Consider the following 18549-nt stretch of genomic DNA (forward strand, 5'->3'; position numbering starts at 1 on the left):
GCTTAGTCTTTAGTCTTTTGCCAGACAAAACTAAAAATTGTAACTGTTTGAAACTAATAAAATCGTTATAATCGTTAGAAAAGAAAAGAAAATTACCCTGCGAAAGCCTTATGAGGAAATACAGCATTCCGCTTTGACTTGGGACTCGCAAAGAACGAAAAGAAGAGGCAGACCATTGATGACTTGGCAAAGGACTATCCACAATGAAACTGGAAAATCGTTTAATGAACTTAAGCTCCTAAAGGAGTATGGAATAACAATAATAAAAAATCGTTATAAAGGGTGATTTTTTAAGAGCTATATGAAAGTTTTTCAAAAAAAAAACACACGTAAAATTCAGAAAAATGCATGCAATTTTTATCGATAGTACAGTCCATATAATTTAATGTTTGAAGATTATTTCATGCAAATGTTGACCGCGACTGCGCTTCAAATGGTCCATCCGCTTAGTCCAATTTTGGCATAATCTTTCCAATGTTTCGGCCGGTATCTCACATATAAATGCTTTAATGTTGTCTTCCAATGCGTTAATTGAAGCAGGCTTGTCTGAGTAGACATGAGCTTTAACATAGCCCCCCAAAAAATAATCTAAAGGCGTTATATCGCAGGATCTGTGATCAATGATACCTCCAGCCCATAAACCGCATCAAACTGTGACCTTTTCTGGATACATTGGTAGCTCTTGCAATTCTTTTGGCTGATCTTCACTCCAAAATCGACAATTCTGCTTATTTACGTACTCATTGATCCAAAAATGAGCTTCGTCTCTGAACACAATTTTTCGATAAAAAAGTGGATCTTCGGCCAACTTTCCAAGAGCCCATTCACCAAAAATTCTGCGTTGCGGTAGGTCGTTCGGCTTCAACTCTTGCACCAGCTGTATTTTGAAAGGCTTCACACCTAAATTCTTTCGCAAAATTTCCCACGTTGTTGAGTAACAGAGGCCCTATTGCTGCGAACGGCGACGAATCGATAATTGATAGTCATCATTGACACTGGCCGACACAGCTGCGATATTTTCTTCAGTTCGCACTCTACGTAAGCCTGTTGGTGGTTTGATGTCTAATAATGTAAATTTGGTTCTAAATTTAGTTACAATAGCTCGAATAGCCGCTCCAGTGGGTCGATTAAACTGACCATAAAAGGGAAGAAGCGCGCGATAAACTTTCTTAACAGAACACGCATTTTTATAAAAAAATTCAATGACTTGCAAGCGTTGTTCGTTTCTTAGACGATTCATGGTTAAATTATAGACCAAGCTGAAGATGTTTGACAGTGAAACAAAACACGAAACTTCCGTCAGCTGTTTAGAAAGCTGTATTTAGAAAGATAATAGATAAAAAATCACCTTTATATAGCTTATATGACAATCCAATCAAAATAATATAGTATTGCGATTTAAGTATCTAGGATATTGGCTTAGCGGAACATGGACAAATGGCAGATGAATTTGCTGTCGGATTGGAACAGCGAGAGAAGTTTTCTTCAATTACAGGAAAGTTCTTTCCAATAAAAGCTTGAACATGAAATTATGCCTTTGGTACCTGAAATGTTACGTTTGGTCTGTTTTGTTGTACGGGGTGTGACACTAAAAGTTACGAATATGAATAAATTAGTGGCCTTTGAGATGTGGTGTTATCAGTTAGTAACAGAGAGATCTTTACGAAACCTAGAAAAGATAAAGAGCTTTTATTAACGATAAAGTGCCGCAAAACCTCATATTTTGATCATATTATGCATGGTCACAAATACGAGTTGTTGCAACTGATTGTGCAAGGTAAAATCCAAGGCAAACGAGAAATTGGAACTAAGCTACGTAACATAAGGCATGAAGCAGCACGAAGCAGAGACAATTACCACATTATTATATCTCATATTTTGTAGTTTGGTTAAACGTAAAAATGAAGAAATATATTAATCATTTATCAAATTTGTTGTAAATTAAAAAACTGTAAAATTAATAAACAGTTTGTTCCTGTGATCGCTTCATTCATTTGCAGATAAAAAAGAACAAATATTATAAGTCCATACAATGCAGTTTGTGAGAATCGAATAGGCCATATAGCTCTAACTTATTGCGACTACGATTCCATTAGACACACTGTACGTGTAAAAAACTGGCTGAAATACGTACTTTGCAGCTATTCAGTGTTATGAATATTTGTATGGCGACCACCGTAGCCGAATGGGTTAGTGCGTGACTACCATTTGAAAGCGCGTAGGTTCAAATCTCCGTGCATGAAACTCTAAAATAATAGAAGAATGGCAATGGCAAACCGTCGAGTGTATTTCTGCCATGAAAAAGCTCCTAATAAAAACTATTTGCTGTTCGGAGTCGGCTTAAAACTGTAGGTCCCTCCATTTGAGGAACAACAACAATATTCTTTGCTTTAATCTCTATTTTTAACCATCGTAGCTTCCAGATCAAAAAAATTAATTCAACTACTACAGCAACTGATTTCACTGAAGTGGTCAAGATATTAGAAAGAGAGAGAAAACGATTGAAAACTGATTCCTTCAGAGTGTTTGCTTTTTCTTTACGTTTTTCTTTGTTTCCGATTATAATCGGTTTGAAGTGTTATGCTTCCGATTGGCCTTTATTCCAGTGAAGTACTTCGTTCAAGAGTCTTCAATGCCGACGCTTAAGCCAAACTATCATCTAGTAACGGAAGTTTATGTGCTGTTGCAAAGAGCTATTGACATTGAAAAAGTTTTAATTGAATGAATGTACGTAGAGGATTTTCCCGTTGGTACACCCAAAGCGTTAATAGCGTTTAGCGGCCATCTTAGTAAAGCAAATTTGTCAAATTTGACACTACTTTAATCTTGGCATTCAACCATGTAATACTGCAAGATTCAACATTACATTAGCATCTGTATGTTCGCCAAACATTTCGTGCGCATCCAGTTTATGGTGTTTGTGACCATCCAGCAGAGTCCACAATTCGCAATTTGTCCATAAGATTGAGATAACCGGATCGGTGGCTGATGAAGCAGTATCTATATATCAATGAAATTCAAGGACTTTCGGAAATATTACTGTCGTGTACGGAAAAATTTACAGCATACAAGCCACATTGTGCGAAAAAGTTAGATTGGCGAGTTATTATCGAGACCTGACAATGTTCAATTAATAATAATTAGCACTTACACCCTTTGTTGCGTGTCTTGTCGAGCACCCCCTCTTATGTGTGGTGTGCACCTTGAAGTTTTTCATGGAACGGATGAGTTCTATTAACTGAAGAGCTAAACCCCAGCAACCACAAATAGTTCGCTGTAGGCTTTAGAGCAAATTCTTCTTTGACTTCGGGAACTATCTTCAGCTATGGTTCACTGGCCACCGAAATCATCTGCCTTAACGCCGCTCTTACTTTTTTTGTGTGGCTACTTGAAATCTCTGGCCTATACTGACAGCCTCTCGTGTCCATTAGATGGGCCGCGATGGTCATTGGCCCCAAAAATATTAGGTGCGCAACTAAGTTCCAATATATGTCAATAGATGCCGCCAGCAGTGTGTGCTAGTCGATTCTAACATAACCTAAACGTCATAAACCAAGCCTTGACGTATGATAAACAAATTGCTTCGATACATTAGGGATTTTGTTTTGGTATCATATACTTTTGGTTTTGTGAAAATGTCTGAGTGTGTGTCGAATAATCGTCATTTGTGGGAAGTGTTGATTTTCCTCTTTCATTCGAAGAAAACGGCGGCTGAAGCGCATCGAGAGCTACAAAAAGTTCATGGAGATGCTGCTTTAAGTGAAACAATGTGCTGAGATTGGTTCTGTCGCTTCAAAGACGGTGATTTTTATGTTGACGACCGTCCGCATGAAGGAAGGCCAAAACCCTTCGAAGACACTGAATTGGAGGCATTGCTCAATGAGGATCCGCAAGAAGAACTTATTTCAATATTAGGAGTTACCCGCCAATCCATTTCCAAACGATTGCATGTTTTGGGAATGATTCAGAAACAGGGGACTTGGGTTCCTTATGAGTTCGTCTCGGCCGAATATTCACGCTGCGAAGGTTATGCTATGTATTTGGTGGGACCAAGTTGATGTTATTTATTATGAACTGTTAAAACCAAGCGAAACCATCACTGGGGATCAGTATCGCCGCCATACTCTGCAGATATTGTGCTGTCCGATTATCACCAGTTCCAGCAGTTCCATTCATATGAACACATCAAAAAATGTCTTGATCCGTGAATAGCCTCAAAAGGTGAAGAGTTTTACCACGACGGTATACGAGATCTTCCAGAAAGATGGGAAAAGTAGTAGCCAGCTATGGGCAATACTTTCAATGATTCACTTGTAACCATTGATATGATTACAAATATCAATTCCAATGAGTTTGAAACATGGCTATAAATACTTCATATTTCAATTAGATAAACCAGCTCCAAGAAGTTGTTTTTAATTTCATTGACATGTGTTTATTTATGTATGTCTACCAAACACATTTGATAGTGAAATGTGCAGAAAAGCTCTTCGTTCCTTTAAAGTTTACTTTTACAAAGTTGCTCTCACACGAATACTGTAGTTCGAATTTAGTTCGTTTCTTAGAATTTAAGCTTTAGCAGCAATCAATACTTTCATTCAATAATTCAGTATCAAATGTGATTGTTATTATATTATATTTCAACTCATTCAATGCAATAACTGTTAAAAATATGTAATTCAAAAACTTTACTTCATATAATGGAATTACTTTAGCTGGAGGAGTCTGTGCAGAAAATGCTGCCGCGTGTACCGTTACCACTACAGGCGGCCACCTCACGTTTGGTTAGTAAAGATGCTACTGCCAGGCCGACGGCGCAACTGCTGCAACTGATTAAGTACTTTATGTAAGTAAGAATGATAAGCAGTTACGTAAAAATATAATTATTATATACTTACATGTGATATACATCAAATGCCTGTAAATATAATAGAAACTTGTACACATGCCATATGTACGCAATAATAGCGACTCACAACCTCTTTAATTATAAACCCTTTTAAGGGGTTACATACATCCAGTAGCGCCAAAAATGTGCTAAAAGAAAAATTGTTTCTAGAAGGGATAACAATAGAAATAAATATAAAAAAATTGTGTCCATTGTTTATTAGTACTTAAACTTTATAATTTTAATTTTTTCTTTACAAAAATTAGTATATAAAAAATTACGTGACCCAAAGTACAATGAAAAAAAGTTGCCCCACGGTCTGCATCAATTCTTGTAAAATAAAGTTGTAGTTATAGTCTGTCGAGCCGGATTTTTGAATTTCGAAAAATTTTGCAATTTACACTTTAATTATGTTTATACAACTTTTTAATAAAAATATCAAAAAATAAAAATAAAAAAATATTAAAAAAAACCGCATCAAAAAATATTAAAAACTATATGAGTTATCACGCAGACCGTGCCGGAAAAAGCAGTTTCGAGAAAAACGAGTTTAAACTTTGAAGTGGATTTCGCTCGAGGTCGCGCGCATTTAAAGCAAGAACTTAAAATGATTTTTTTAATTTAATTTGTTAACTTACGCCTAATCTCCCATCCCAGCTTCATATTGTATGCCTTCCTGATCAGTAATCAATTGTTGTTGTTTATTTTTTTCCAGTTGACGAGACAAATACAACTAACCTATAGTTTCATAAACCTTAGCATATCGACCCTACACATAGGTTAGGTTAGGTTTGGCAGCCGCATCGCACATAGAGACAACGATGCCACTTAGACCACGAAATGGGTCCGTTGTGAACCGCGGGGGCTGAGCTACATTTCCCTCTCTTGATGCGTCCTTAATGAGAAGCTTACAAGTTGCGAGAGGTATCTCCATAAAATTACTTATGTCTGGCAAACAGGTACCTTCTCTTGCAAGTTGGTCTGCCCTACAGTTCCCTGGTATATCTCTGTGGCCTGGAACCCAGCATAAGATTATACGATATTGTTTGGCCATCTCATTTAGAGATTGGCGACAACGTAAGACACTCCTTGATGTTGTTTGGAATGCATCCAGGGCTCGTAGGGCAGCTTGGCTGTCTGATAGAATGCAGATATCCGTTGACGATATTCTGTTTATCTTTAGCCATTTTAAGGCTGCATGGATAGCGTTTATTTCCGCTTGAAAAACACTGCAGTGATCCGGTAGTTTAAAGGATTCACTAATAGAAAACTCTTCGCAAAATAACCCTGATTCTACACCGGTGTCCATTTTAGAACCGTCCGTGTAGATCTTAACGGGTGTGTTGGGTGTTGGATCTTCTTCAAACCATTCCAGTCTAGAAGGGATTTTCATTAGGAAATTCCTTTCGAAGCAGAGAATGGGAGGGTGATAATCACAGTCACTGGGTATATCCGTGTAGGAGTCTAAGATGGTTGAATATCCATGTGTGACAGTCTTTCATTGTGAGCTCGCTTTGAGCCTTAAAGCGGAGCAGGCCGCTGAGTATTTACAGAAGAGATCTAGGGGTGGCAGATGCAGTATGAAGCCATGGATGGCGTGATTTTCATGACGCCACATTGTGCTAATTCCACTGATCTCTACACCTTATTCAATAAATTAGAATAGGTTTTTTTCTGCATAGCACACTACCAGACAACATTTCCATATAGAAGAATGGGTCTGACGACAGCAGTGTAAAGCCAATGAGCAACCTTAGGTTTAATTCCTCAGGTCTTACCTAAAGCTCTCTTACAGGCATAGAATGCTAGGTTCGCTTTCCTGACTCTTTCTAAGATGTTTGACTTCCAAGTCAGTTTCCTATCTATGATTAGTCCCTAGTACTTGGTTTCTTCCGAAATCACAAGAGCTTCCCCCTTGAGCATAATTGGACTTAGTTGAGGGATTTTGTGTTTCCTAGTGAACAATATGAGTTGTGTTTTGTCTGGGTTGACTCCTAGACCACACTTTTCTGCCCACCTAGAAAGTATGTCTAGAGCATTTTGTATTAGTTCTCTTAATGTAGATACAAATTTACCAGAGACATCAATGACAGCATCATTGGCGTAAGCTATCACCTTACAGCCAACCGATTCCAGTATTAACAGAAGTTTATTTACAACTGCGTTCCATAGAAACGGTGAGAGGACTCCACCTTGCGGTGTACCTCTACTTACCAATCTCCTGAGCACCGATTCTCCTAGTTCCGCTTCAATGATTCTGCTGTTTAGCATTGTGCCAATGAAGCCTACCAAGTCCGGTTCTACCCTAAGATCAGTGAGTGCTGCAGTAATTGCCCCCCCCCCCCCCCCCCCCTTCAACATTGTTAAAGGCCCCTTCAATATCAAGGAATGCGGCTAAAGTAAATTCCTGTTTGTGCAGTGAACTCTCTGCCGTATAAATAAGGTTATGTAGAGCTGTCTCTACCGATTTCCCTTTCGTGTAGGCATGTTGTGACGTAGAGATAAGATTTCTATCTATAGTTAGGCTTAAATGAAATTCTATCAACCTCTTCAAAGTTTTCAGTAGCAAGGAAGAAAGAGATATCGGTCTTAAGTCTCTGGATGGGTATGTGAGTTTCTACCAGCTTTTGGAATGAAAACAATTTTGACTTGTCTCCACTTAAGAGGTATATGACCGTAAAGAAAGCAACCTTTGAAGATTGCTAGCAGCCAGTGTGCTAGATATCCGGCGGTCTTTTGCAGTTCCACTGGGTAAATACCATCTGGACCCGGTGATTTAAAGGGTTTGAAACTTTCAATCGCCCATAAGAGCCGATCCTCAGATATAGCATCTATTCTGACTTCATGACAGTGTACTGTATCTTCCATGTCATGCCCAGTAATGTCTGAGCAGCCTGGAAAATGAGTGTCGAGTAAAAGTTCTAAAGACTCTTTACTGGTTGTAGTGAAAGTGCCATCACTTTTCTGTAGCAGTTCCCAATTTTGAGGACTTCCCGCTAAAATCTTACGAAGTCTGGAGGTCTCAGTTGCCCCCTCAACCTCTTCACAAAAGGATTTCCAAGATTGCCTTTGGGCATTTCTGATTTCCTTCTAGTAGATTTTCAGAGCATCTTTATAATCTTTCCAATCTTCTGCGAGACGTGTTTTCTTTGACTTATTAAAAGCACTTCTGCTTGTTTTTTGAAGCTTGCTTAGTTCAACCGTCCACCACTTAGGCTTGGGTTTACCCCTCAGTCTTCTTATGGGACAGGCTTCCGCTAAGGCAGCATTCATGTTGTAGGTAATTTTGTGCACCAAATTTTCTAGTCCATCTATGCTTTGCGGTATCACTGATGGACATGTTCCTAGGGTAACCCCGATACAATCTACATACTTTTCCCAGTCCGTTTTCCTGATATTTCTACCAGGCTTAGGTTTCGGTAGATTTTTACTAACCTCGAAAGAGATACCTATGGCCAGAGAAGGAATGTTCTTCCAAAACTTGCCAGTTCCTAATTCTGTTAATAACGGGGTGGGAGAAGAGAGGAAATAATGTAATGATGGGAGTTTAGGATTGACAGGGTATCTACGTCGGTACGGTGATCTTCATATGGTGATTGGATGGCCACCCATTTTGCCGTAAATCGGATGGATGGTTAGCCAATCCTCATATGAAGCTTCCCTCTTAGTTCGTGTTGGGTTGGTACCCATGATATGGGGGTCAAACCACCACTTAAGCCTCAACCCCGCGGCAAGGAGACCAACACATACTCTCATAATGTTTTATGGATGTCCTTATACATACTTTAGAATAACAAAAGAACAAGCAGGCTAAAAGGCTCCGAAAGTAACGGCCAGCTGCCTCAAACGAAAGACAGCTTACTGTGCGCATCAAACTCTCGTCGAGCAGTTACATTTTCTACCATAACTTTGTATCCATGGGGAATTTTTACAATCGACTTATAAAGAATAATAATCTGTAAATAAAAAAAATCAATTTAAAAAAATTCTGTACGAATGTATCCCCTTAGGGAGCGTCCATAAATTACGTGAGGTGTTTTTTTCAATTTTCTGACCCTCCCTCCCCCCCTGGTGAGATGTCGTGAGATTTTATTCAACCCCCTCCCCCATCCCCCAATCTCACGTGAGATTTTTCAAAATGTGGGTTTCTTATGTAAACGCGTTGGATTGTTATTGTAAAAAGAAAAAAAATTTGCTTCGTGCTTTTATTTACGACTAGTTAAGACTAGTAATCATTATGGCTGAGAGTTATAAGTGTAATAAAAATTTAACAATAGAAGACTTAAATCGTAACTACTGCGACTAAAAAAAAGATGTTGTCTGTAAAGTCGGTTTACTGACGATAGTTTAACGTGACAACGTCATAAGAAAATACTGATGGAATGGCTGCATTTTTCAAAAGAAAATTTTATTTTATTTGTTGGATAGATATTTTGTATGGATATAGAGGAGGAGGTAAATGGAATTGCAATGGAATAGGTCAAGTTACGTTTACACATTACACAAACGTGAAAAATGACGAAACATTTATCAAATTCATGAAAGATATCTTCAATTTCGATTGTGCATCAGACGTTAATAAGTCAACAAGACTAAGAGACACCATCATCGATTTGCCTTTTTCAAGACACTTTACACTCGAAACACTCCCTTTCATTTCCTACTTTTTCTATCATCGTCCTATTCTCAACAGAGAAATGGTTCATTACCATGCACACAGGAAGAAGGCATATGCAAATTCAAGTATGTGAATTTATATACAAATGCGCATATACATACATATATATGCTCACTCAAGTAGGACAGAGCCAGATGTCGAACGTTGCCGAACCCGGGGGCCGATTGTGTTCTTTGTCGTTCGTTCCGCGCTCTCGTTTGCAGTTCAAGCACATTAGCTTACATTTGCTTGCATACGGAATAGATTCGTATATTTGATATGCCCATATGATTTGTATGCATCTTTACATATAGATTTGTTCTTTTTGAAAATTGCGCGAAATTGTATATCTATATGCATGTTTATATACATATATTAGTATACAACATATCTTATAAGGTATATGGTAGATATTATATTACCATACATTTTTTCCTTCATATATAATAAAAAAATTAATAATAATAACATTAAAACAACAGGTAATTATTATTGACAAACTTGGTTTTATTTTAAATTCTTCAAGTAAATCAAATTAATAATAATCAAATACAAATACGTGAATTTATATATGTACATATGCGCATATACATACATATAAGTAGGAGAGAGCAAGATGTCGAACGTTGCCGTTCGTTTGCTTTGTTCGTTCCGCGCTTTCGCTTGCAGTTCATTCAAGGTAACGGCAATGAGCAAGGTAACGACAAATGAGCAAGGTAACGACAAATGAGCAAGGTAACTACATATGAGCAAGGTAACACTAATGAACAAGGTAACGACAAATGAGCAAGGTAACGACAAATGAGCAAGGTAACTACATATGAGCAAGGTAACACTAATGAGCAAGGTAACGACAAATGAGCAAGGTAACACTAATGAGCAAGGTAACGACACATTTTTTCGTGCGTGCAGCCGGCTAAATCGAATTACAAGACGTTATCACGTCAAAAGAATATCTACTCTAATTCAGTCCATGGAGAATCATTCGCGGTTTCAAGAGAGACTATTGGGACCAACATGTCCATATGATTTTAAGTAAAATCATGTGCTCCTTCAACTTCGTTCTAATCTAGCCACTCTAAGCCGTTGACGCTTGCGCACAGTAACTCATTAGCTCGTCTTGTGACAATCCGTGAGGGTCGCACTTTGCGGAACATACGCGCTTGCTTAGCTGGTGCAATGTGAGCTGCTCGCCTGTGCTCTGCAGCTCCTGTGATAGATGCGAAGTAAATACCGCATGTACTGTAGCATATTTTCTCTAAATCATCACGTATACTTGGGCAATAGAGATCAATAGGCGTGCTGTTGAAGGCATTCAGCGGTTCAATCGGTACGCGTATTAGAAATGGAGCAAATGATTTTCCGTCATGTTCTTTAAAGTCCGGAATTGTCAAACGTCAACCTGAGTGATAGGGCGTTCGGCTCATAGTGGCGCGAAAACAACCGACGGACTACACTGTACCGCAAATTCAGATTAAATTGAGCTATTTGGTATAAAACAAATATGGTGGTTTGACAGTAGTAATGTACATATAACGTCGAAGTATGAATGAAATTACAATATTTTCTTTCGAACGAATTAGTGAATGATCTTACTCATACTACGATTACGCTTGAGATTAAATCTTAAGCATGTACAATTTTTTTGCTTCAATCAGAAAAAAAATTGCGTGATATGTGCCGAGACCCCCCCTCTCTCCAACGTAAGATTAGATGAGATTTGACTGGACCCCCTCCCCCCCTTAAACATCTCACGTAATTTATGGGCGCCCCCTTAAAGGGCGATATTAATTTTGTTTTGAAGTTTGAGCTTTACCCTGGTCATATAACATAACTCAAAATTCTTCATAAATATATGCTCGTGGATACCAAAAGCAAATCTATGAAATTTTTTTGCCATAAACCATATAGGCTTTATTTTATTCGAAAATTGGATTCATATCTTTCCCATCGCCGAGCAAATTTTTGTTTTCGTGGTTCCACTTGTCGCCGAACTTTTTCTTTTAATTTTTATAAAACTCAAGTACACAATCAGATTGAGCTAAGTCCTAGCTAAGTGAAGTTTAACACTAGATATACCAACGGACCAAAATAACCGATTTAGAAATGAGTTCCTAAATTTTCTCCATTAATTTAAGTTCTAATGTTTGATGTATGTAGTTATATGAAAAATATTATTTATTTATATCCGATAATTATATAAAACTTTCTATTTATTATTGTTAAATTTGCTGAGATAGGTATGTGGTATACCTACACATACCAACTGGTCAAAATGGCTGGTGAACTGATAAAGCATGAATCCCGAGGAAGACCACAAAGAAGTATAGCTTTGGTTCTACAACATTTGCAAAAAGGCATGTAATTGAAGGAAAAGTTAGCAGCGCTTTTTCTTTGATAATAAGAAAAATATTATAATAACACTTGGGCTGAAAAGTCCCAGATCTAACACATAGATGTTAATACTAACCTTAAAGGGACATCTGTTGAAATTTCATGCGAGTTATGGTGCCAAGAGTGACCTTACTTTTGTTATTTTAAAAACAGTGAATCATAAAGAATTTCGTTCTTTAATTTTACATTGCTTCTTGATGGGAAAAATACCGTTCAAGCGAAGAAATGGCTTGAAAAGTGTTATGGGATCTCCGCCCCATCAGAAACAATAATAAAACGATGGCTTGCTGACTTCAAACGTGGTCGTAGAGACTTCGGTGATTCACAACGCAGCGGACGTCCAAATGAGGCGGTAACACCAGAAAGCATAAAAAAATCCACAAAATCGTTTTGAACGATCGAAAAGTGAAGTTGCGTGAGTCAGCTGCCATCGTAAAGATATCAGAGGAAAGGCTTTATATTGCATGAGTATTTGACTATGAGGCAGTTCTAATCAATGTGGGTGCCACCTTTATTAAAAACAGTAAAAAAATGTCAATAAAAACAATGGAAAAACTATATGAATAGAATTTCGAATTACTCCCACATCCAGATTTAGCTCCCAGCAACTACTGGTTGTTCGCAGACCTATAAATATGTTCGCCGGTAAGAAATTCCGCTGAAGAGGTTAAATGGTATTGAAATGTTAGAGTGGCGCTAGAATGATTGCGTTGTTCTTGATGGAAATTACGTTGATGAATAAAGCTAATTTTGAGCAAAAAAAAGTGTTTTGAGCAAAAAAAAAGTCCGGGACTTTTCAGCACATATTCTACATAATAAGAAATTCACAGAAATGAAAGCTTCTACAATTCTTGGGGAAAAGTAGCTTCTATAAGAGGAAACATTTTATTAACTTTTAACAATTTTTTATAGGCGTAGTGCCTATGAGAACAAACATTTTTTTTGTAGTTTTTCACTTGTGCCCATAAAACCGGTGACTTGAGTTTTTAGACAAACGATGACTAGGAAAGATTTCACGGATATCTTGCAATTTGAACAAAAGAACGAAACTAAAAAATGAAAAGCGACAAATTCACCCTAATTTCAAAATTTATTTCTCCCTAATCGCAACGGATTCTGCAAATAACTTAGGCAAAAATGGAAATAAACCAGCATCAATATCTTCGGGTGAGTTTTTTGTCCTAAAACTAATTGAGCCATTTATTGGTTGGGGTAGAATCTGACAATTGATGTTTTTTTACAAGCAAATCGCTCGTTTCAAAAGTTTTGGAAAAAATACGACTTTAGTTGGAACTATTTAATCAAATGAAAAGGGGTTACCAAAAATTTCCAAACAAAAAGGAGATGAATTGCTTAAATTTATAAAAATTCTATGAATAAAAAATGAATTACATGACTCTAAAAACCCCAGTAAATATAAATAATAAATATTTTGTTTCAAAAGATGTCCAGGTCAAAATGAGCGGTAAAGTATATATCAATGCTTGGTATGTCTATTGTTAATAATAATTACACTCAGAGATTTGGACTAACGCCCTATTATTTGATACCAAGAATGATAGAATACAAGATTCCGCCCATCAGATAGGCGTGACGTCATACGGGTGCAGTTGCGTGAGAGAATTTGAAAATGTGAACAAGAACGAATAAAGAAAAAGAAATACACAAACAACACGCGAATAAATTGCACAAGAGTGACGTCACACATACAGCAATTTCGTCAAATTCACAGAGAGGGGAATAGTGGTGTATTCTTTGCATTATGATATTATATATTATATATAATGGTTCTTGTCCATAGTGGGTTTCAAACCTGGTCCAGGGTGCCGCCAAACAGTTTATACTCAGAAGAATATTTCATATCAGAGTTTCTTAAGAATATAAATTTTTTTAATTTATTTACCATATTTAAGTAATATGCTATTGAAGCTGTGAGTATTTTAAACGACCGCGTTTGACCTCTCAAAGGGTACGCATTGCTTGCAGGCCTTCAGTTTGCTTTGCAGCACATTGATTTAGCTGATCTAATTGCTGTGTTTCCTGCAAGTGCCGCTGCTTTGTAGAAGGGTGCTAAAGAGCTATTTTCTTTTTTGTTAGTTAATAAATAACCAAATGACGACAAATGCGATTAGCAGAGCCAAGAAACACCATAAGTTCATCAACAATAGTACGAGTATGCATACATATTATGTAAGAAGAAACAACAGAACCGCGAGATTTGCGAAAGTATTTTGCAGTCCTGCGAGAAGAATGTCGTAAAGAGAAATTAAATAAAAAGCCTGAGAGAGATTGGCTGCATCAGCGTTTGAGACGATATTGTTACAGTTGCACGTCCATGTCCAGTGGCTTTGGTTTCAACATATCGGTCTCATTAAACTTTTCCATGGTACTTGACACTCATTAATGGAAGAGGTACTATGTACTCTAAACTATGAAAATACGTAATACTATAAAGAAAGTGGGAAATATCAAATATGACAATTTTACTTGTTAACGTAGCCGTCGAGATGAAAATGTGCCTCAAACGACAAAATGATTTTTTGAGTAAATATTTTTTCAACTGCTCTAAAACTCCCAGCGATATCGGAGCGGGTGATAATTTGCCTTGAATTTTTGAGTCAAATGACCTAAGGGAATAAACTGAGTCCTTTATGCAGAATATTCCTCAAGCTACTGGGGTTAACGTTTAGTTGATGAGTTGATGTTCTCGGGTTCATAATAGGTTCACTTTCGATAGCCACAACTATGTACATATATATGCATTGTGTTATCAATTAACAAGAAGACTTCTCGGAGTTTTCAGTGACAGTCAGGCAGCACTGAAGGCTCTGGAGAACGCGAAGCAAACCTCAAAGATTGTTCAAGAATGAGAAAAGAAGCTTAATTCCATCGCAAGACAGAACAGGCTTGAACTCTCCGGTGGTCAAGGAAACGAAATTGTCCCCACAAGGGACAGAGGCAATAATCGGAGTCAGTTCCGCAGGAATCATGAATTGTATCAGCGATTATGTATGCAATATACATAAAGAGCGATGATCCGGTTTAGAACGCTGCAGAACTGCAATGTATTTTGTGACAAGTTCGAACAGAAAACTGCCAAACTTTGTACTAAAACTTGGAAGGAAAGACGTTCGATTGATGGTCGGTATTACCGTATTACAGGACACAACCCATGAGGTCAGCATATGACCACCATTGGAATCATTGAGGACCCAAAGTACCTGTCATGCTTGGAGGAGGCGGATAGCACTGAGCACTTTCTCTGTGAGGGTCCTACCTTTGCTAGAGCACGGCTACGAGTTTTGGGTTCCAATGGCGTCGTGAGAATGAGTGATATTCGTTCTCTATAACTGGAGGATATTTACGGATTTACCAAAAAATCTGGAAAATTCTCACAGAAATAAATACCTCCTTCTTTGTCTCTATTCTTTCCTATCTCTTTCTCTAATACTTTTCTCCTTTCCTCTTTGACAATCTACCCTCTTTCCAGAACTCTAAATATAATGGGCTTTTTAGCCTGAGTGTTTTGGGAGCTTCCAAATCTCTTGGTGCTCCTTGGCTCGATCAATTAAAATTTCAATTTTTTCTCGTACAGTCAGTTCAAAATTTACGTACTAAACGAGTATACACCAATGAGTTGGTGAATCATTTCAGCCAAAAATTCATTTCACCCCGCGTAATTCACAGCTTTAAAGTAAATTTTCTTTATTTTACAAAATTATTCAGATGCAAAGAAATCCATTTCATACCGCTGTGATACATTAAATACCGAGTTTCAATGACTTTTAGTGAGCCAAGCTGCTAGTGTAAACAAAAGCGCTTAAAAAACTAACTGATGACATTGGTGCTGAAACCACGGAGGCTACCTCTATAATCATGTATGATATATGGCCTCAGTAGAGTGAGAAGAAATACCCGCTTGTTTGCTGGATATGATAGGAAAACGTTGTCAAAGATAGAAAGAACCATATACGAATTAGTTGGCGCCAACATCTGTACCCTGTCCTCTCAATCAACTAACCATTAAAACCACTGAGTAATAAAGCTTTCAAATTGCTTTTCTCTCCTCAACCTCCAAGTTGATTATTTATGTAGCTTAACATGTTTGCATTGTGACGCGCTGTTGCCAAGCTCAGAGTAGCAAGCCAGAAGTTACCTTCACTGAAGATTTATTGTATTTATAAACTTGTAATGAGGTCAATACAAACAAGCAGAGCTATATACATACTTGTGTACTTACAATCAGATGGATATTGTTGGTATTGCCATTATCACTTGGCTAACTTAAACGTTGTTTACGCTATCCGTAGCTTCAATGTAGTTTGTTTAAGGGGGAAGTCTACTGTGACAAGGGAAAAAACAGGCTTATTTTCCGGATTTTATTTCTAACAAAATATTGCTCGTACATAAAATCTATTTAAACTCTTATCTTTATTATATATTTAAGTTTTTGAAAAAAAAATTTTAAGTCAAAAGCGCAGGTCCGCTTTTCTTAGGTGCCTAAACGGTGTACATGAAATCTTACGTTTCGGTGATCTAAAACAAAAAAAACAAAATATTGTTATCATATACATAGTATTGACTCTCGTCTGACGTAGGATTATGTCGATAAAAAATTTTGGCGTTGAAAAAAAAATTCTTGAAATTTTTTTCTTTTTTTTTGCCTAAAATTGATGTTACTATTGTTTATAACAATTTAACAAATAACGATATCAAAAAAATCCTATGTCAGACGAGAGACACTATTACAGAGAATATATAATTAAATTTTTAAGCTGATTCATTTATCAGAACTCGAGATATCGTGTACACCGTATACAAAAACTTAGTTTCGAGAAAAATGCGTTTAAAGTTTCAGTATAGCAGGTACGCGCTTTGGAGCGCTTCGGGAAAAGGTCGAAATTTCAACGAAGAAAAATTTAGCCAGCTGTAACACATATTGTACCTTATTTAAGAGGGTTCAAAGTATTTTTTAAGCTAATAAAAAAAAAATCGATTTTTTGAAAAATTCACAGTAGACTTCCCCCTTAACTTAACCTTTTGTTGATTGCCAAGTGTTACGCTATTTCGTGCTGCGATTTATTGAGATATAAAGCTATATACCAGTCTTCGACTAGCTCTTGCTCTGAGCACACGTGTTTTTTTTTTGCGGCATTCTTGATTTTCCCACACGACATTCGTGCACGTGTTTACCTGTGTTTACTAATACATCGCGATACTGTACCTTTTTTTTGTTGTTTTTCCTTTTCTTTGAAGTTCTTGAAGAAAAGGTGAATTCAGTGAAATAAGTGCTTCTAATATGGCCCCAGGGCCACCAAATCTCTTGAATAACAGGTTTGCTTCGCTTGCCTCGGACTCCCTTCCTAAAAGAAAAAAAACCATCGTACACTCCACTTACTTTCCCGGAATCGCCCCATTCAAGAAAGGATAATGTTGAAAGCCTCAACCGTATGTGATTCATGCAATCTTCCAAGCCACTCTACCCCATGCTCTCGCATATTTTGGACAAACTGCTCAGGTGATCACCCGGCATCTGCCAATACTTGTCCCAAATATACACAAATGAAGGATATATTAAAAATAAAGTGCCAAAACAAATGCTCCATGCGCGAAGCTCTAAATCTCTATAAAGCCCAAACACCATCAGTACTCAAAATCCCTTTCGCTGAGGTAGCCAAAGAAGCACAAAAGCAAAAACCAAGTCAACTCAACCAATCTCTAAGCCTTTCCATCCCCAATCGTCTCATCAAATAAACCGCTGATTAATGCTTCATTTGCGATTCCATCTAGAAACTCACCTCAAATTCCAATCCAATATTGAGTTTGCTGCTTTCCCACTTACTACCGATCTACACCTAAACACACATTTAAACTCAGAAACCACCTTCCCGATCATTACGGAAGCTACCTCTTATAACAATCAAATAAAACAAGTCACCCAAATGAAAAAGACAACTGCTACCTCAGGTAGCAATTTCTGTTTAGCTCCAAACACTACAGAAGATACCGAAAACAACACCAAAGAAGACCTCATGTTAATCGACAACGGTTACTAAGTACATAAAACTCATCACTCTAAACTAATTTCTGACATCCTCTCTCCTTTTCTAAGTTTAACATTTTACAGTCTCTCTGCAAGAGACAAACATTGCCGCCGATAAATCTGCAGCCTCACCTAATCAGTAGCAAAGTTACTTTTACAACTTACCTCACAACAAAACCAATAATCAAGGCATTGAAGTCCTAATAAAAAAATCTATACCCCATAGACAAATCTCCATAAATTCAGACATAGCCACAATTGCAATAGAAATATCACTCTCCTTTATATTCACTATTGTGTTCCTTTATATCTCACCTATACAAAACTTTAGTTGTGATGATCTGCGGAACACCTTACGGTCAGTCTCCACTCCACTAATTATAGTTGGCGATTTTAACGCCTGGAGTCTTCTTTGGGGTTCAGCTCACCTCAATAGCAGAGGCGCTATCATAAAAGATCTCATACTATCAGAAAATCGCACCTTGCTAAACAACAACTCACAAAACTTTCACTAATGTAGATCCCACAATCTGTTCATCCAATACTGCCCCCAAATTAAACACTAAT

At 37.4% G+C, this 18549-nt stretch overlaps 1 protein-coding gene across 1 annotated transcript in view; it reads left to right on the forward strand.

The window, feature by feature from the left end:
* Positions 1-18549, forward strand: part of LOC128862065 (uncharacterized) — a 354012-nt gene that overhangs the window by 66834 nt on the left and 268629 nt on the right. The window contains exon 8 of the mRNA XM_054100472.1: positions 4716-4846. Coding sequence (XP_053956447.1) covers positions 4716-4846 — 131 coding nt within the window. The remainder of the gene's footprint in view (positions 1-4715; positions 4847-18549) is intronic.

Source organism: Anastrepha ludens, chromosome 4 (genome assembly GCF_028408465.1).
Source record: "Anastrepha ludens isolate Willacy chromosome 4, idAnaLude1.1, whole genome shotgun sequence".
NCBI classification, from domain to species: domain Eukaryota; kingdom Metazoa; phylum Arthropoda; class Insecta; order Diptera; family Tephritidae; genus Anastrepha; species Anastrepha ludens.